Source organism: Diabrotica undecimpunctata, chromosome 8, assembly GCF_040954645.1.
Source record: "Diabrotica undecimpunctata isolate CICGRU chromosome 8, icDiaUnde3, whole genome shotgun sequence".
In the NCBI taxonomy this organism is placed as follows: Eukaryota; Metazoa; Arthropoda; class Insecta; order Coleoptera; family Chrysomelidae; genus Diabrotica; species Diabrotica undecimpunctata.
This window is the reverse complement of record NC_092810.1, coordinates 117,185,728-117,207,036: the sequence shown is the minus strand read 5'-3', so window position 1 is coordinate 117,207,036 and position 21,309 is coordinate 117,185,728. Positions and strand designations below refer to the sequence as shown.

General features: G+C 35.0%; 2 protein-coding genes across 3 annotated transcripts; one reads left to right on the top strand and one right to left on the bottom strand.

Annotated features, from left to right (window-relative positions):
• The first annotated feature begins 443 nt into the window (after positions 1 to 443).
• Positions 444 to 21,264, top strand: LOC140447900 (endoplasmic reticulum-Golgi intermediate compartment protein 3). 2 transcript variants are annotated; one of them, XM_072540822.1, is made up of 5 exons: positions 444 to 656; positions 712 to 870; positions 5,288 to 5,430; positions 13,431 to 13,836; positions 20,912 to 21,264. In XM_072540822.1, the coding sequence occupies exons 1-5, from the start codon at positions 566 to 568 to the stop codon at positions 21,247 to 21,249; spliced, it is 1,137 nt and encodes a 378-aa protein (XP_072396923.1). In that variant the 5' UTR covers positions 444 to 565; the 3' UTR covers positions 21,250 to 21,264. The 2 variants fall into 2 exon arrangements, with proteins under 2 accessions (XP_072396923.1, XP_072396922.1); XM_072540821.1 differs by having other exon boundaries at positions 449 to 656; positions 13,428 to 13,836.
• LOC140447904 (reactive oxygen species modulator 1) lies at positions 20,155 to 20,764 on the bottom strand. Its single transcript, XM_072540826.1, has 2 exons — positions 20,491 to 20,764; positions 20,155 to 20,423 (listed from the first exon to the last, which is right to left on the bottom strand). Exons 1-2 carry the CDS (start codon positions 20,619 to 20,621, stop codon positions 20,315 to 20,317), a joined length of 240 nt encoding a protein of 79 aa, XP_072396927.1. The 5' UTR covers positions 20,622 to 20,764; the 3' UTR covers positions 20,155 to 20,314.
• Positions 21,265 to 21,309: the final 45 nt, after the last annotated feature.

Below are 21,309 nucleotides of genomic sequence, written 5' to 3'. Positions count from 1 at the left end.
TTACAGAATCTTTCCGCTTTTTGCAATATTTAAGTATTCTAATAGTTACTACAACAAGTTTACAATGTTGTGTAAATAATAAAGCATGTTGTTTTATAAAAATAGCAATAAAATGCATGTATCAATAAAGTAAGGTTAGAATGTCTTTAATTTAAACTTTTAAACTATATTTCATAGAAATAGAACACTGAATTATAATGGTATTATCGTAAAAAACACTATACTTAAAAGAAAAAGCAGCAGAGGAAGCAAAATGTTAACTTTATAGAAATTAAAAAGTCTTGAGATTGGACATTCCAACTTTTGTTTGGAAAGGTATTGACAGTTGTGACGTCACACTTCCACTGTCCATTCTGTCTATGAGGAATATACCTCACACATTATTCTTTCCTTGTCTAAGCCACAAATCACCTACCTTATTAGTGGTCTTTGGTCTAAGCATTATTCTCTATCCTGGAAAGAAGAATTATAACCTAATAGAACCTTTTTGACATTTCAGAAAATCAACATTCAGTTTTCAATTCTCAACGTCACTAGATTTAAAAATTTTTAATTATAAAACAAAATGTGGGAATTTTTAAAAAAATTAAGACGATTTGATGCGTACCCCAAAACATTAGAAGATGTAAGGATACAAACATATGGAGGCGGAGCAAGTAATTTATTCATATTACAGACACATTTTAGTCTCCTAATTAATCATTGTTTTAGTTACCATCATTAGTATTATCATTATGAGTTTACTATTCTGGTCCGAGTTTTTAAATTATATGACGCCTGATGTTACTGAAGAATTATTTGTGGATACGTCTAGAAGTCCAAACATTCAAATAAACATAGATTTTATCATTCCAAAGATATCCTGTGATTGTAAGTTACTTTCTGTATTTAAGTTTTAGCTGTATTACGGCATTTATTTCTAGAACTACCTTATCGAAATAGTAGATTGCAGGACCAAGTTATACAATTAAAGTAATATTTCATTTACATTACAAACACAATTTAAGTAACTAATGAGCACATATTTATTGATTTAAATTGCTAATACAAACCTTAAAATTTATTTACTCTTAGATACTTAGGTTCTAAAAAATAATCAAATAAATGTATCCTCACTTGATTATGTTTCTCATTTTGATATGTTATGAAGTATGTTCTGGAACCATTATATGAACCATGTGCTGTTACAATCATAGTGATTGATGCCATATGCCAACATAAGTCTTAGTATATAATTACACTAAAATATCTTATACAATAAAACCATGATAATGTATATATTTGTTATACCTGATGTCTGATGTATGTTCAATAGTAAATAAGTATTTATAAGTAAAATTTTCTGCTTACAAATGTCTCTCTGGTTTATGATTGCATTTATTCTTATGTCATGTTTTGAAGTTTGTACAAATAGCTACAGTATGTCTCTTTTTATTGGATTGTACTCATTAAAATAATAGCTGCAAGGTACAGATATTGTGTACATTACGATATTACAATATCTTGTACATTCTTTTTTAAAACCTACAGTTTTAACAATTACATGGGTACTTTGTTTGCACTTTAAGTGCATAAATTAGACAATAAAACAAAAAGTTGTAGACAAAGAATTCTCAAAACAATTGGGACAGTTCTATCCTAGGCAAATCCTAAAAAATGGCACATTTTCAATATTTTTTTTGTATTTTTCTTATCTATTTTATAAGGCAAACTTGGAGGTACATGGAATTAATATGAATGTCATATAAAGATCGGTACACATATACGAGCCAAACGGTATGCATACAGTATGCGAACGCTATATTCGTTAATGTGTACGGCAGAAAAGACCGCTTGCGTACTGTTTCATCATGACTCGTCGCAAACCAAATTGTTACAGTTTATTCCACGACTTCAAAGGAAGCTCGTCTTTCAGTTTGGACGGCGCTTAATAGACGCAGCGAACATTTTTATTGTCCCATCAAATTGACATTGTGTGAATGACGTGTTCCTTCCTAGAGAGACGTGAGAAAACAGTAAACTGATTATTGTACATATTTTTATTTTTGTTAAACAAGCAAAAACAGAAACATAAATCAGTACCCAAATTATAAATAAAATGAATCATTTCGCACATGTGTGTTCGTTGTTGGTTTGTCACTTTCCATGGATCGAGATAAGTATGCGATCAGTATGATGTAGAATATTTTTCAAGGATCTGTACGCGTACGGTACGTATACCGTTTGGCTCGCATATGTGTACCCACCTTAAAGGATTCCAGATGCTGGAACCATATTCTAATCTAGATCTTACAGATGTAAAGTATAAGATTTTAATTTCTGTCACAATTTTAAATTCTCTGCTGTTTCTATAAATGACACCCAACATCTTAGATGCTTTAGAAATAATATGATCATAATGCATGATATAATAACAAACAAGATATGCTTACTTGTTGTTCTAATTTTAATTGACTTTGCGCTTGACGTCACAGCGAGACAAAGCCAGGGGACTTGTATGTATCTTATTTTAACAATGCATCATATGCCAACATTGTTCCATTACTGTAATGAACAACTTCGAAACTTAAACTGTTAACAGTAAGTATACCTCGATGCCATATCTTGCACTAAGGAGTCATAACTAGTTACTTTCTGTGAAACCGTGGTTTGAAAATTAATAAGTAATTTGTAAAATTAATTAAAGAAATATATGCATCTACGATTTGATTGTGTGTATTACAAACAAAATAAATATTGCTACAAAACATAAATTAAATATAAAAGGGCGGTAAAATGTAAAGAATTTGGACCATAAAGGAAAAGTGGGTCATACTTGAGACTTTATGAATATCATTTAGACATTTATTTTACAATCTTTGTGATTTTTCTCTTGCAGATATTTTAATTATCTTTAATATTTTTATTTAGAATTCGTATTTTAAAATACATTTTTCATCTAAAAAAGTAATTGTACATCTTCGCTAACATTTACATATTTTGCAGCTTTTATTAAGTTTCTTAAATAATTTTTTGTTATTTTTAATGTGTCGCCATTATAACTATGAAAAATATGTTCCAGTTCACTACATTTAGTTACAAATTCCAGTGTTGGTTTGAGTAAACCACCCTCAGAAATGTGGTTTACCCAAGTAAACGATTTATCATTAGCGTCCAGAATATATCCAAGTATTTCTTTTTTTTTGTAACTTAAATGCAATGAAATCGGCTAAATTTTCCAATCCATCCCATTCCAGGTCTTTTATATTCGAAATAATAAAATCTTGATGACTGTCAATAAAATCTTCAGGGTTAATTTTCATCACCAGGAAGGTTTAGTGAGGAAAAGATCTCTTCAGTGACAATTTCATAAATAATTATAATATTAGTAGTAATATTCCATTGTTTGTCAGGCAATCTCAATAGTTTTTTCTTTTAAACAATAGTCAGCTTCTGTAAAATGTTTTGATCATATTCTCGCTGTTTCTACATTAAATTTGTCTCGCTGAAAACACTTAAGACCCATACTTTACGCATTTGTTTGTCTCTAGGTAACACAAAAAAAAATGACACTTCGAAAAAGTTTTACTTTTTTTATTATAATTGTTTAAACAACCCACCACTGCACAATACATTATGGCAACCAAATAATTAGTCTTCTTTATAAAGTAGCTACAGGTAGTCGAGAGGAAGTTGCGTACGATAAATAAATTAGGTGATATTAACACAGTAAACTGATGTTTTTCACCACAAAATTTATATAACAATATAATATACAAAGTTAAAAGGTAAAAGAAATAATAAATTAGACTTACTCACAATCAATTTAATTTAACTATCCAGACGACCGGTTTCGCTTTCTACAATATGCAAAGCATTTTCAGGTCTCGATACAAAGTTAAATAATATCGAGACCTGAAGATGCTTTGCATATTGTAGAAAGCGAAACCGGTCGTCTGGATAGTTAAATTAAATTGATTGTGAGTAAGTCTAATTTATTATTTCTTTTACCTTTTGAAATGGACTCACGCAAGCAACACATTCATGATTTTAATATACAAAGTCTTTACTACATCAATGAATAAATAAAAATATCATTCACTACGTTTTGAAGCACACAGGATAGCAACAGATAGAGCATTTAACTTGGCATCATTAAAGTTGTCTCGGGCTTACGTCACAGGTGTGCGAGAGAGATGCAAGAACATGCGCGTTGACTTATCTTGTCAGTTATAGTATCATGATCATAAAGCATAGTGAAAGTTATATAATTATTATATAACCTTATATGATTATATAATATGATTATATAATTTTATATAAATACAATGTTGGATTTTTGCAATTAAATATCAGTTTAACTATTGTATTAAAGTGCGATAAAAAGGGTTATTAGTAAAACGGTTCGTCAATTTATAGTATAGTATTTTAACATACTTATACCCAGACAAAATCAATTATAGGGTGCCGCGAATTAAACAAACAATGAACTATTTACGAAAATTAATAATAATTAACTTAACATCAACTATATTTCCTTCTATAGCCCTGGCAAGATGAATGAATTTTAACTTATAATTGCAAATAATCATCAAAATTTAAATGGTTGCAATAAACAATCAAAACAATGTATATGTTCAGGTAAAACTAGGTACGACTTAGCGGTCATTGAAGCTAATTACCATGGTTTACACTACTTTACGAAACAATGAACAAAACGAATTCAATATTGGTGCATTGGTTCACTGTCGAGTTGCGTCTGTCCGTCTTATCGACTCACGCTCTTGTGGTTATCGAGATGCGTTCCCCGCGCGATACTATAGGGATCGTAGGGATACAGGTAGGGCAAACGTATCGATTAATTTACACAACCATATTTGAATTTAAACATAAGGAGAAACTTGAAAATAAGGAGTAGTCATCGGCAATATTACGCATTTTTCTAAATAGTCTAAACACAGACAGGGTTAATAATATGGGAACTTGAAAAACGGCGTGGCTTGGTACAATACTGTCAAAAGTTGTAAGTTTTAGGAAAATAGAATGTCACAACTTGTGACGTAGTAGACATCGATAGAATGATTCGTTACAAGCACCATGGTCTTTTGTTTTTAAGCTACCTCAACATAGCATAAACGTAATACTTGACAATAAATATAGAAATTATAATTTAATATTTTCTTTTGGGTGATTTTGCACCATAACAGCTAGTCTTGTATTACAAATAATTGTAAGAATGAAAAATATTAGAAAGCAAATGCGATTTTAATGTGCGTATATTTTATTTCTCAAGTCACAATTATTTTAGTTTTAGCATTAGACGCAATGGATTCTTCAGGAGAGCAACACTTAGAAATAGATCATAATGTATATAAAAGAAGATTAGATCTGGAAGGAAAGCCTATAGCTGATCCTAATAAAATTAATATTACTATATCCAAAAACACAACGGTAAGTTTAACAGTTTATTACCTCTCCAATAAGAACATAGCATCCCATGGTAGGACAGAAAACGATATTATTAAATCATTTTCGTTCGTGGCCTTCAAAGTAGATGGCACCGCTTTACGCTAACCACTGAAGTGGGAAATATTCAGGATACATTCGTTAGATTTTCCGAGTTTGAATTTGTATCAGCCCGAGTGTCTGCGCAGTAAAGCTGAAATGAAGTCATAACACTCTATTGATACCGATTCGAACTCGGGAAGTTTGAAGAATTTGTCTACCTACGCCAAGATGGTGTTGACCATCCACCTTCATAAAGGTCACAAATTGATTTTGAAAACTCCAGAACCATAGCCCCCATCCGCCTCTATAAACCAAGAATTATCCGAGAAGCCAAAGAAATTGAAAAAAGATCAAATTGTCTCAATAAAAGAGATGACAGCATACAGTTATCTTTGACTTGGAAACCTCTCATAAAGAAAATATCGTCCGCTCCACCTGTCAATCAAAATCTACTGTCAGAAATGTTCGCGCTAACTCCCGCGTCAATTCCCGCACCAATACCCACGCTAACCCCCACGCCAACCTCCTCCCACGTCACAATCGACGGTATAAATTAATCGTCCTATATTACCAGTACCCCATTCCTGTACGAGACGTTGAAGAAGTAGGTCACTGGAAACATACCAACTTCTAAACAACGTCGGCGGGAAATTTGAGAGAGTGTATACTCTGAAGATAGCTGAACATAGTTTGTCTTGGAAGTAAGCGTCAGACAAGCCGAGGTACCCAGTGGTAGGCAGTAAAAGTTCGAAAGTACGGGGTTTCAGTAGAATATACTGGCCCCGGAAATTGTCCATTTATTGGCAAAATCGCAGGGTGTTTAGGCGAGAACGACGTCTTATAATTCCGGCATAAGACATCCAACGTGGGACCATTTTGCAGCGTGGTAACGCGCGGTGAGTAAGGCCAGTATCAAGTCACAGAGTACTCGTTAAGTAGAACAAGCCTTTTTTTTCGGGGGGTTTACAACCCCCTGGCTTCCGTGAGGCTGCGGGGCCTGCTTATAGTCAGTACTCTGTATTTCAATCTTAGAGAAAATGCCTGGTTCAACCAGGTCCGCCATATCCTCCCGGTCTGTGACCAGATCTCAGACCGCGGCACTTTCGTCCAACCCTTACGCGCCCCTATTCCAAGAACCAGAACCCGAACAACCCGATGATTCCTATAATCCCGCTGCATCAGCACATGAACTAACTCAACTCCAAGCCGATATACTTATCCTTCAAACTCGCTTCAATATGAAGCGCAGAGAAGTCGAACGTCACGATCCTAATCATCCTATGCTCACTACACACAACTCTGAATACCCTCCTTTACCTCCCACTCATAAAAAACTCATTATCAAACACGCAACATCTCTTCCATCTCAATCACAATCACAAAAATCCACAGTCGCACAAAAAACTCACATTTCACCACCTCAAATCCATCAAATTCCTCCAAAAACCTCTCAAATTCAACCTAGCACATCCAACATTCAACCTCAACCCTCCACTTCAAAATCCTTTTCTAATGCCATCAAAACTCCACAAACTTACAAACCAAGAACCAATCCCAATATTACAAACTCTATAAACAACCCTAAAACATTTGAATACCTTATAAAGGACATTCCGCAAGATTTCTGCAACCAACGCACCTTCTTTAGAGTTCTCAACTCCATTCCCTTATTGTATCAAAAGATACACTCTCTAAAAGTCCTAAGCCACGGCATAGCCCATCTAAGAACTCTACACTCTCTAAACGCTGAAGAAATGCAGCTGAAAATTCACAAAGCCACAGGACAGACACAAATAAAACTCTCATCTAGAAATCACAGTTCCACAAATCAAGCTCCCAAACCTTCAAATTATTTGTTCCTCATAGTGAACGTCTCGCACGATTACGACGAGGAAGAAATAAAACAAATCCTTATCGAGCAAGAAATTCCTGTCTCCAGATTGTGGAGAGTCAAATCTCTGCAAACCGGAAAAGACACTCGCCTTATCAAAGTCCTGACTCCCTCATCAGAAAAATATTCGCACGTGCTCAATTATGGCATACCTATCGATGGACTTATCCATTACACTGAGCTCCCTCACGGAGCAAATCCCGTCATTCCAACCCCTAAATACTGTAGTAAATGCTGCACTAACGGCCATTCCATCTCAGAATGCCGACGTCGTACTTTCGTCTGCCCTAATTGCGGACAAAACCACAAATCGAGCGAATGTCCTTCGCAAACCAATCCAAAATGTCCTAACTGCGGCGGCGAACACCCCGCATATTCCAACAAATGCCCGAAAAGGCAGGAGAAACCGTCAGACTCCCGTCAAACCCAACCTCTAACGATCGAAAGATCAACTCCTCCCTTTGACCTAACGACCGATTTAAAAAACACCATCAAACTCAGTACCCTTGTCCTACTCAATATCCTTCCCGAAAGGAGAGATCTCATCACTTCAATCACAAGCTCTGTGATTGAAAAGATATTCGGCCACACAATTGTATTGTCTGGCCACAATAACACCGTAGATATCTCCTTTCATCCTAACTACTAAATCCGCTGTAAATGGATTTCACAATTGGTGCAGTAAATTGCCAAGGGATCTCTAAAAAGAGACCCCTAATCAAACATATCCTGCAAAATCACAACATCCAAATCCTCGCCCTAACCGACACACTTTGTCAAAACACTCCGACCTTTGCAGGATATACTACAATCTATCGAAGCCGCTGTCAGGTTTCCCGTGGGAATGGTATCCTTATCAAACACGGACTACCACACTCCCCCCACGTATTTCCACAAAACGTCCCTCCACCCAACGTGGACTTCCTGGCAATCGATCTGCATCTCCCTAACAACCAAACCCTTACGATAATCTCTTACTACAGACATCCAGCAAACCCGCTTTCTTTAGAACTTTTAGAGTATTTCTCTACTCTAAATAAAGCAATTCTCATGGGCGACCTGAACTGTAGACACACACAATTCGGTGATCACTCCACAAATCCGGAAGGCATCAGATTAACTGATATACTCCTAGACCTTCCAATCATAAGAATCACAAATACAAAATTCACGTTTTTGAACGCAAATGGGGCATCTATAGTGGACCACATCATTGTTACAGGTAGCGTGATGCACAGGTTCGACGATAGATGTCACATAGGCGATACAATAACGTCCGACCATCTTCCGATATTAGTTAATTCTGATATCATGTCTCCTCAAATCCCACCTCCTCCCAGACAAATAAGAGATTATCGTCACGCAAACTGGCCACGATTCCAAAACTTCATAAATAACAACATTCCTGAGTTAGGCGAATTAAATTCAACCGAAAATATCGATCAGAGTGTTATCCAAATTGAAAGCCTCATAATCGAGGCAATCAATCACTCAATTCCAATGAAAACCATTCTACCATTCTCACCGGCACTTCCACAATACATCATTGCCAAAATACATCAAAAAAGACGGCTTTTACGTCAATACAAAATCAACAGAGACCCCCTCGTTAAAACAGAGTATAATCGCATCTCTGCTCGAATTAAGAGAGAAATATCTATCCTACAGGCTCGCCAGTGGGAAGATGCTACCTCGAAATTGGATTACAGAGATGGGACTAAATTCTGGAATAAATTTAAAGCCCTAACAAAACAAAAACAATCTCAACCCTCTCATCTGTTGATTAATAACCAAATTATTAGTTCTCCCGAACTAAAAGCTGAGGCATTCAAAAACTCACTCAACGAAAATTTTCGCACCCCGGACAAACCAAACTTTGATCGCTTATTTAAACTTGAAACTGAATTCGCAGTAAGAAACACTCTCTTGCATCAAACTCCAAACCACGTCCCAATTATGGACCCTATTACTGACAGAGAAACGGAGAGTTATTGCCAAATAGGCAAAAATAACTCTCCCGGACCTGACAATATCAGTAGAAGGTGTCTAAAGCAACTTCCAGAGAGTATAATCCCACTTCTCACAAAAATCATTAATGCATGTCTCAAATACTACTATTTTCCTACTCCTTGGAAAATAGCAGACACAATCATGATACCTAAAAAAGGTAAACCCCTTACTAACGTGGAATCATATCGACCTATCTCCTTAATAAATTCACTAGGGAAAGTTCTTGAGCTAATCCTAAAAGAGAGGCTCAGCGACTTTCTCGACAGTCACAATATCATCCCAAAATTTCAATACGGATTCCAACCTAATAGATCCACCAAAAATGCATTAGTAGATTTCACCTCTAAAGTCACACAGACGTTAAACAGTAACGGTATCGCCATAGCCACTTTTCTTGATGTACAGAAAGCCTTCGATCAAGTCTGGCACGACGGACTAATTCGGAGGCTTATGGACATCGGGCTACCCCTACAATTCATTAAAATCATACACTCTTACCTATCGAATAGAACAGTGAAAGTGAGAATAAGCGATAAAGTTTCCACCCCATTCACTCCCCTAGCGGGAGTACCTCAAGGCTCAGTTCTCGCACCCCTGTTGTACATCACATACAACAGTTCTATCCCTATCCCGCACCTACCGCACACGCAAATGTACCTCTATGCAGACGATACAGCCCTCCTTACAACAGCGAGCAGATTTGCCCCTGAGACAACTTTTAGAAGAGCACAAACTCTTTTAAACGGTGTCGAAGAATGGTGTAATAAGTGGAGAGTCACACTAAACGCGGCGAAAACACAAACTATCGTGTTTCGCTGCCCACATTCATCATCTGGTATTATGCGCAATCGCGCCGACCAAACGCCCCTGTTTTTGATGGGAGAAAGACTCGTTTTTAGCCCGACAGCGACCTACTTGGGTGTTTTATTTACTAAAACACTCAATTGGGAACCTGATCTAAAGGCAACTTTAGATAGGGTCAGAAACCGAGCCCGTCTCCTAGTCCCATTATCAGCGACGTTTGGCAAAACCAACAATAAAACTCTCACACATACTTACAAAACATTCATTCGACCCGTTATAGAGTATAAGTCTAGCTTATATTGCCTTCTTAAAGGTTATCAAAGGAACAAACTGTCTGCTGCGGAGCGTAGAATCTTGCGTAGAACGTGCAGAAAACGTTGGCACTTCCCCTCCCGTGAAATCCACCGCACAGCAAATACCACTCCCGTCATCGAGAGAATAAAATCTCTCAACAGGAACTTCACCCTCAAAACAATCAACGGCCCCATTTCCATTACACAAAATACCCTAAAAAGTTCCTGTTCCTTCCTAGGTCACATATCCACCCGAATACCTAAAATCAAATATCCTCACCCTCCATCAATTCTACTGCAAACATGCGTAGACGACGATCTTCCTGGTGAATATGTCGACATCCTCGAGGCCACTCCACTAGCCTACCGAACCCCATAAAACATCACATCCTATTCCCTACCCCGGACAGGGGGAGATTGGTTTTTTGCGGTTTCCCAATCTCACTACTCAATGATACCTGTCCGTCCCTGAGAAAATAGCCGCAACTATTTTCTCAACTGAATCGACAATTGCTGGAACCGTCTATCGAACTCCGACGAGGCCTGGCCGTTAGCGTAAGCGACCGAAAACAGAATTTTAGTGCAATACACTAGTTCTGAAGTCGGTTGCAAACGCATAAACGGCTGCAGGAACAATGGTCACTAGAGAACACGGTTTTAGTTTCTGTCGATTCAGACTCGCACACATACACACTAAATCACATTCACACACACACACACACAAATCAAACAGTGAAAGGGGCACTCTTTCTGCTACCGAAATATCCTCATCACCGGGACCCCCGGCCATCTGCAGCCTCCGTTACTTTATACGGAGTCTGTGGGCGGCCGGAGATAATCTAAGTGATTGACGGAATCTGTAACATCGAAATGGCAGCGGCCGTCACTGTTTGATTTACACACACATTCACACAGAGCGAAATGCGACAAGTCAACTCTCGAAAGCCGAGGCGCCTCCACTCACGAGCACACTCGATCACAAAATTTCAGTGCAATACACTGGTTTTGGGGCCGAGTTAAGCTCGAGACTGCACAGGACCAATGGTCACTAGAGACAGGGCTTGTCGTATCTAGCTCAAAAACCAACACATTCACTGGAAAGAACATCAATTCCAGTCAAACCCTCTCGCCCCTGGCTCGCTGGCTGCTGAAAAAGTGACGAAGAACGAAGAAAGAAGAACAAAAATCGCCGGTGATTTTTCGGACTGTTTTAGCTGTGTGTACGCCATTAATTCAATCAACAACATTCAACTCTAGCCTGAAGAGGGTCAACCGACCCTAAACGGGCACCCAAACATTCTCTCCCTCGTAATAAAGAATCCTTTCCCTTATCCTCCTGAGAATGAACAATGTATGATGATTACCAGTACCAGTAATGCATTGGTTAGTGATCAGTGTAATCGTGCCAGGGGGCTCGGGAGACTGAGACCTCGGAAGACCTGAAGAAGACATCGAAGAGGATGTCGAAAGCTCGGCGCAATGAAATCGACACGGTTGAACCCAGAAGACTGTTGAGTTTGATATTAATTCCTGTAACAGTATTAATCTTAGCTCTAGGTTTAATTGTACTAACCGCGGAAACCTTTCGGAACCACTCACTAAATCATACAGCAAACTGCTGCTACGTAAGAATCGTATTCTTTGTGATTTAACATTCCTTAAAGCCTGTCGAGACCATAAAGTCATTCTGAAATTTCTAAAACTCAAACACTGTACTTCTTATATCTCTAAAATTCTTAGAAAGGCCAGTTTGGCGCTTCTCTGTAAAGCGATTCATTCCACTAGACGAAAACAAGATGTCACAAATATCAGTATTTTTAATATCTGGTCATCTATTCATTTTTTCAATGTACATCCTATATTATGGGACAGTTTCGACCATATCAATACATAGACAGCACTAAACACTTTCGAATCCAAGACTGAAACTCAGAAACACAAATTAGCTCATCTAATTGCCAAATAAATTCCAAAAACCCCGATGTTGAAACCCACTACAGTGATTCATAACTTTTCTGATACTCCTATTTCGACCATTGCCACTCAAGCTTTAGCAAAATGTTTCAATTACTCTGTTACCCCAATTCACATTCCAATTGAGACAATCATCTGTCAAACTGAACAAGCTATCTCCAGTTTACCTTCCGAAGATGCTGAAATAACTAGACAAGACGTCGCTAGAGTTCTTAGAAACTCAAAGCCTCCTACTCCAAACATTAGCCAACCCGGGAAAAAATCCCTGAAAGAACTTCAGTCAACTAAGATAAAGGCATTGCCACCGTCATCCTAAACACTTCTTATATTAATGAACTTTCAAATCTCATTAATACTTCACACTACAGACCAATTCCTAATAATCCAACCACCTATCTGGAGGAAACAACAAAACCAATTATCAATAAAACCTCTTCTTGTTGACATAAAACTCTCTAATTCCTCGTGAAATGTCTTCGAGAATACCTCGAATATATGGCCTACCCAAAATTCACAAACCCGATATTCCTCTACGTCCCATTGTCAGTGCATACAACTGCTCTACTTGGTACTTGGCCAAAACTCTACAATCTCTAGATAAAAATGCTTCATCCTTCGTCAAAAATTCTTTTCATTTCATCGAACTTCTTAAACAATACCCTATCTCACCGTCAGACATTCTAGTGTCTGGTCTTTCGTTTGCATGGCTAACGACACCAGTCGCTTCGTCTGAAGGGGGAAGACATGTAATCGAGCCAGATTCTTTAAAAACACTTTAATATCGTGTTTGCATAATATTGTAATGCAATCGTTTATTATTTATCTAAAGCCCTCCACTTTTTTTCGGGACGATAGTTTTAATTTTACACATTTATGTTTTGTGTTTGTAATTTAAATTCCATAAATGATCTCTAGATCATTCCAATCTACAAAGGAATTTGACAGAATTAAGAATATCTTTTTTACAGCAGCCCAATGCTAACAAAACAGAGTGTGGAAGCTGTTATGGTGCAGCAGATCGTTGCTGCAACACATGTGAGGAAGTAAAAGAAGCCTACCGTGAACGTAAATGGGCTTTGGATAATATTGAAAGCATATCTCAATGCAAGGATGAAAAATATAGTGAAAAATTAAAGACTGCGTTTACACAAGGATGCCAAATTTATGGTAGTCTAATCGTAAATAGAGTGAGCGGCAGTTTCCATATAGCACCAGGAGAAAGTTTTAGTGTTAGTCATTTGCATGTTCATGACGTTCAGCCGTTTTCGTCTAGTGAATTTAACACATCACACAGAATAAGGCATTTATCATTTGGCGATAGGATAGAAAGTCATACACACAATCCTCTTAAAGATATAGAAGTTTTTGCAAGTGAAGGTAAGTTTATTTGTTATAATTTCTGATTTATTATAAATTCTCTAAGAGAAAACAAAATTTATGATGAACGTTGTAATAATATACACTTGTCGTGCCAAGAAAACTATATTGGGCTTTGTGACCAATGCTGTACTACAATTCCACTATTTGGAAGAGTGATTTCATCGTTTGAAGGCAGAGAAGTAGGAAAAGACGTATGAAAATCCAGTGGCGTACACTCACTTTTATTCCAACGTTAATTATATTATATTTTTTAAATATTATTTGTTCGATATAGGCCACAATATAAATTTATTTACAGGTTCTTACTGACGTTTCGATCTTTACATCCAAAGATCGTTTTCAAAAATATACACGATAGTTACATTTACTTTATTTGTTTATTATTATATATTTATATAATATTATTTATATAATCTTATATTATTTATTTTCTTTTTTTTTCTAACTTTAAAAACGGTCTCTGGAATAGAGATCGAAACGTCAGTAAATTAATCATGCAAATAGATATATTGTGGCTTATTTTCAAAATTCTCCCTAAAAATACAGAATTCCACAAGCAAAAAGCTATAAAAAAATAAATACAGTATACTTCCTCTATAACGAACACGGTTATTACGAGGTACATGAGATGTCCCGTGAAATTTGTATTCAACTATAACCCTCTATAGCGAGGCAAATCTGGTTATAACGAGAGAAAATAAGATCATAAAAACGTGTTTTTTACGTTTTTAATAAATACCGTTTTAAACTGCCGCCCGCAATAAACTTCTTCGGAAATTTACAATTTATGAATCACAAGTGTCATTGTAGGGGGTTGACCATTCGCACCTAATAATAAAAAGGTCCCAATAGACATTATGTGAAAAGTGCTTTGAACGTTGTAAGAAACTACCCAAAGACAAAACGCAAATGAAAAAGCACACAACTGTTTCACATCTTTAGAAAATATGATAGATAGAATACTGGACAATTTAAAGCAGTCAAAAATGACAGACTTCTTCCAATTGCAGAAGCAATAGTTTATGTTATTCTTGAAAATACCCTTTATACAGATTTACAGAATACATATTTTTTGTTTTAACGTATATCATTGACAATAAAAGTAAACAACTCTTTTTTGTTTTAATGTACTTCATTCACAATCAAAGTAAACAACTTTTTTTCAAAAACGCCATTCAAACAATATTTAGCATCTTATACTGCTCCGAATGGCTTCACTATAGGAAGTTAATGTTTTAGAAAACTACATATTCATATGTATACACAGTATTATTGTTCTTTGATATTACGAGATCGGCTTATAACGAGGTAATTAGTCTGCCATTTCAGTTCTCGTTATATAGGGAGTCTACTGTATATATATCATTTATATATTTGAAAACGGTCTCTTTATAGAGATCGAAACGTCAGTAAATTAAACATTTGAATATATTTTGTGGCTTATTCCCTACATTCCCCTAAAAATACAGAATTCCATAAGCAAAAAGCTATAACTGATGGATTCGACCGTTACTTGATGGAAATTCATTTTATGTAACAATAAAACACTGAAAACTTTGTTTTCGAAACTTCCACAAAATTTATTATAAAATCTTATCACTACAGCCGTTTCGGCAGAGTGCCTTTCTCAAGTGATCTATTTTTGGTATGCATTTACACTTTATAGTCTTTAACGAAACCATTTTATAGTCTTTAACCAACTTGAGACAAACAGTTCTCCCCTCCTCAACCTATTTGGTTAAAGACTATAATGTGTAAATGCATACCAAAAATAGATCACTTGAGAAAGGTAATGTGTAAATGCATACCAAAAATAGATCACTTAAGAAAGGTACTCTGTCGAAACTGTAGTGATAAGATTTTATAATAAATTTTGTGGAAGTTTCGAAAACAAAGTTTTCAGTGTTTTAATGTTACAAAAAGCTATAAAAAAAAACAAATAAATTTGCATAAAACTTATTGATGCTATCCGGCTGTACGCGTAAAACGTCTATTCACGTGACCTGACCAGGTTCTAATTTTCTTAAGTTTCTCTTAAACCAGCGCTCAAATACTTCGGAAGTCATTTCTTCATGATAATCTCCTGTTTTTCTTGACTCATATTGAAGCAAACCATCATCAAGGAACCCTGTATCACTTCCTATATATGGATAATGATTAAACGTCGTCCCTTTCCTGATGGAGCTTTTAATCCTGTAAATATAGTAGTAGTGAAGTAATAGTATTGTTCATTTCATTGATATACGTGTGACATCAATGAAATGAACAATAATATTATTCAAACATTGAAAGAAGCTGACAATAGTGTCTGAAAATAAAAACAAAAAATTATTCCACAGCACAAAATACCTTCTAGAGGAAAGAACACTTAGAAAAAATCAGGATCATAACAAAAATGAACTAAAAATCTTGAATAAGAAAATTAAAAGTGAAGTTAGACAGGATCTGAGACGATACAATACGAAGGAAATAACTAGAGTAATAGAAGAAAACAAAAACTTGACAGCACTCTAGACAGAACATGCCCATTGGAAGAAAAAACATTTATAAATTAAGAACTTCTTCCTCTTTATAAGTAATTCTGCTTGTTCATTGGCGGATTAATACCTCTATGGAAGGTTGTCACTCCATCTTTTGCACGGTCGTCCGATACTTCTTCTGTCGATTGTTGACTTATCTCTTGCTATTTTGACGACACGGGTCTTCTCCATTCTGCATATGTGGTTACTCCATTCTTTTTTTCTATTTTGTGTCCATTCATTTATACACTGTACGTTACATTTTCTTCTAATTCTTCACTTCTCTGCCGTTTCCAGTAGCCTTTGTATTGTGGCTGTGTCGGCTCAAGTCTCTGAGGCATATGTCATTATTGGTCTTACACTGGCTTTATAAATTATTGACTTCATCTCAGTGTTAATGTGTTTGTTTCGCCATATAGTATTATTAAGGCATCCTGTCAGTCTATTTGCTTTTTGTACTTGATCTCTCACTTCTTTGGCCAGGTCTCCAGAGCTAGACAGTGTAATTCCCAGGTATTTTATTTCCATTACTTGTTTTACTGACTACTATTGTTTTAGTTTTCTGAGATGAGATTGTCATATTAAATTCTTTTGCTCTTATGTTAAATCTGTGCACCAGTCTTCGCACACTATCTTCATCTTGGGCTATCAATATTGCGTCGTCTGCGTAACAGAGTATTTTTATTTCTTTATCTCCCATTCTGTATACTCTTCCTTTGTTATCGCTTTTGATGATTGCATCCATGATCAAATTAAAGAGCATGGGGCTCAATGAATCCCCTTGTCTTATTCTGCTGCCTACTTCTATAGGTTCTGTAAGTTGTTTATCTATTCTGACTTCCATTTTGTTGTTTTGGTTGATGTTTTCGATAGTTTTTATAATATGTAGGGGAACTTCTCTATTATACAGAAGATGAGAAACATCTTTGAGTCTTACTCTGTCAAATGCTTTCTTTAGGTCAATCAGGCACAGAAATGCTGGTCTATCATACTCTAGTGATTTTTCAGTAATTTGCTACTTAACGAATATTGCATCTGTACACGATATTCCATTACGAAAACTCTGTTGTTCATCTGCTAAACTTATCCTCTGATTTATTAGCACTTGTAAAATTTTAGTTTTAAGTTTACCGTAGTATTAACAAGTTTATACCTCCGTAGTTTTCTGGCTATTTTTTATCTCCTTTTTTGAATAGTAGAATTAGTTCCATTCTTCCGGTATTTTATAATTTTATTAATTAATGTTGTTAATTGTTCTGTCATTGCTGCTACACAATATTTCAGTAATTCGTTTGATATCCCGTCTTTTCCTGCTGCTTCTTTGTTCTTGAGGTTTTCAAGTTTTGTTGGATGAATCGAGTAGCTCGACAGAACTGTTGCCGGTCTCAAGACCGGATAAAGGAGGAGGAGGTCTACAGCCAGGTTAGCACCCTACTTATAGAATTTAAAACCATACAGCTCATAGAAACATAATTATGCCTCTGAATATTAATGATTTCATTACGACGACTAATGCGAGAAAGAGGACAACGAATTTATTGAAAACGAGAAATATACTTCGCATAGGTACTTGGAATGTAAAGTCATTAAACATAAGAGATCAGGAAATTACAAAAGCTCTTGTATAAAAAAATATAGACATATATGCACTACGAGAGACGAAGAAAAAAGGAAAGGGTCAAATTATGCTAGATGACTCTCTGATGATTTACAATGGTGTTGCGAAAGAAACCAGAGTCAAAGAAGGAGTCACAGTGTTAGTACACAGAAAATTTTTACACTCAGTACAAGAATGTAAATATACCTCTGAAAGAATAGTAAGTGTAAAAGTTAAACTGGATGTCAAACCTCTGAATGTGATAGCAATCTATGCACCAGAGAAAAACAGAGATACCACCACAAGGGGAAAACTTCTATGAACACCTTCAGACTGTAATAAACGAGATCCCAAATGAAGAATATATAATCATTATGGGCGATTTTAACGCCCGTGTTGGCAATGATATAGTTGCAGGAATAAAACAGCGATATAATGAAAATATCAAAAATGAAAACAGAGACCTTCTGACAGACCTCTGCAGCATAAATGAAATATGTATTAATAATACATTTTTCCCTCACAAAGAACAATACAATTAAGAGATTAAAAGGGGCAAATCATTAAGTATCGAGATCAAATTATGAACACTATAGAGAGTTTTAATAGCCAACAGCAATGAAGATAGTTGGAAGTCGTTTTTTTCTGTGAAGCAACTTTTGAATTTGTTTAATTAAATTTTAGTTTGCTTCAAAAAACTGTTAATCAGAATCATCAAAGTTGTCCTTGGTAGAAAGCATAGCCATTAACATTAAATATGACACTGGAAATGATATTTTTCAAAAATTTGAAACAATCATTAAAAAACAATGGTTTTGAGGTTGAACTTACTGAGGTAGCTGACATTCTTGTTGAAAAATTTTGCAAAGAAATAGATTTAGAACCAAATATTTTTTTGAATTTAAAATCTGCTCCCATTACACCTGTTGATGTGAAAAGAACTTTCTCAATTTACCAATATATGTACACCTATAGAAGCTATAAGTTTTTATTGGAAAATTTTGAAAAACATTTTTTTATTTATTGTTTCCATAATTCTAAGGAATAGTATTTTACTTTTTTACTACTTTCATTACAATTACGTACTTAGTTTTTACTTATATTGTTTTCTCATTATTAAAATAAACATTAATCAATTATACATGTACATATTTTCTAAAAGAAATGCATATTTTTGGTTAAATTAGTGCATATTTTTCACGTTTTTTTTTGCATATTTGCCTAAGTGTAGTCATAAGTTTGTTAATATAAACATATTACTGGTTTTTCCTAAAAAAATATCTTTAACAAGGATTAGTTTTCTTCGTCTACGCATCTACAGTCCATCTAATTTACAATTTACTAACTGTTGCATGTCATTATCATTGACAGAGATCGAAGTTGACATAGTTGCCAAAATATAAAAAAATCCTGAATCCATTTTAAATCAAATAGGTCACATAATTATTGCAAAAGTGGATTATACAACAAAACAAATTAATATTTAATGTAAATAAATAGAAACAAAACAAGAGTTAAAAAATAATCTTGTTAAAAACAAGTTGAGCTGCTTGTATGCATCATATAAAGATGTAAAATGGAATACTTAAACAAAAACAACACTTTTTTCATTACTTATTAACATTAGTCAACACCACACTGTCAAATAAGTGTTACCAATTTATGCCAAAATATCACCTTCCTTTGATTACAGTTATAGTGTGTTCCGAACAAATGTTCTTCATAAAAACGCTTTATAATGCATTTATACAAATTAAATGAAACATACTATTGTGTATTTCTTTAAGTTAACATTAATAGAAATCTTTAAATATTATTTCTACGCGTATATAATAAAATATGTCTAGTGGCTGTAATGCCAGTTTACTCGGTAAAGTGGTTCTAAAAAAGAACACACCTACCACCTAAATATTTCGTGTTAGTATTATGTGACCTCAGGGGCTATGACACGGATGACATGCAACGGTGAGTAAATTAGATGAAGTATATAAAACAAGAAAATAATTTTTATCACAATTCATTCTAAAATACTGATTATTTTTTTAATAATAACTGCACACTTATGACTTGTCGATTTCCTTTCCACTCAGACCTACATTGAAAATGTGAGTCACAGGCTACAATTGTGGTACTATGATTAATGTATCTAACCGCTTCCAAGTAGTTGTTTAAAAAAAATTATCTTAAAGAAAAAATAAGTTTAACTGGGAAAAAAATTTAATACACTCTTCTACCTAACAGTCAGAAATAAATTCTAAAAATTTATTGTATAAATAGTAAATAATCACAATTCATTCATACTAACACTAAATATGATGACATTTTATGTAAAACAGTGCAAATTTGATCAAAAATGTCTTCAACACCTTAAACCAGATCCTATAGCAAGGAATGTTCCAAATGAGCCACCTCCTTGGAGCATAACTTTGCCTACACTATTCACAAGTTCTCTTCCTCGAATGCCACCCCTAAAAGGATTTAACATAATCAAATTATTATTAATATTACTATTATGCAAATACAATATTTACTCACCTAAGAGCCGAGAATCCACCAAACAGTGCTCCACTAGCCATTCCAACACAAAATCCTAGAAAAAATCCCATTTTCATTCTATCCATGCAAGATGGTCCTTGTTGCTGATAAACACCTCCCGGTACTGGCATTTTTATAAATAAATTGAAGTGAGATCTAAAGAAATTTAAAAATTATTTTATATTTTTTTATATTCGAAAGTGTTTTATTTGTACATGTGATTATTAAAGAAATTAAAGTCCTACTCTAACTTCATAACTATTTAAAGACGTCTGCTGTCAATGTCATATGTTTGTTTCATCTTATAATCACAGAACACCTATAAAAAGTATGGAAATAAATGTTGAATCATTGCGTTTTTCACATGTTTAGTCAATTATTCGCGAAATGTAATTAGTATATATATTTTTTTTATTTTTAGGCTCTACAATGTTCCAGTACTATTTAAAAATAGTTCCTACGGCTTATGTTAGAAGAGATGGTACCATTATTAGTTCTAACCAATTCTCAGTAACGAAACATCAAAAGGTAGTTTCTATTGTGAGTGGGGAATCGGGTATGCCAGGTATATTTTTCCAGTATGAGCTTTCTCCTTTAATGGTAAAATACTCTGAGAAGGAAAGATCTTTTGGTCATTTCATCACGAATCTCTGTGCAATCATAGGTGGAGTGTACACAGTAGCAGGTTTACTAGATAGATTTTTATATCATTCTATAAAAATTATACAGAAAAAAATTGAATTAGGCAAATTTCATTAAATTTTATAAAAGAAAGTTTTGTTTTTTTAAGCACATAATTCGAATAATGCCCTCAATGTG

Excerpts from the sequence above, each read along its gene's own strand:
- LOC140447900 (XM_072540821.1), top strand. The coding sequence starts at position 566 with ATGTGGGAATTTTTAAAAAAATTAAGACGATTTGATGCGTACCCCAAA. Across the intron at positions 871-5,287 it reads TCCAAAGATATCCTGTGATT|TTTTAGCATTAGACGCAATG; the intron begins GTAAGTTACTTT and ends CAATTATTTTAG. Across the intron at positions 13,837-20,911 it reads AGAAGTTTTTGCAAGTGAAG|GCTCTACAATGTTCCAGTAC; the intron begins GTAAGTTTATTT and ends TTTTATTTTTAG.
- LOC140447904 (XM_072540826.1), bottom strand. The coding sequence starts at position 20,621 with ATGCCAGTACCGGGAGGTGTTTATCAGCAACAAGGACCATCTTGCATG. Across the intron at positions 20,424-20,490 it reads GGTGGATTCTCGGCTCTTAG|GGGTGGCATTCGAGGAAGAG; the intron begins GTGAGTAAATAT and ends AAATCCTTTTAG.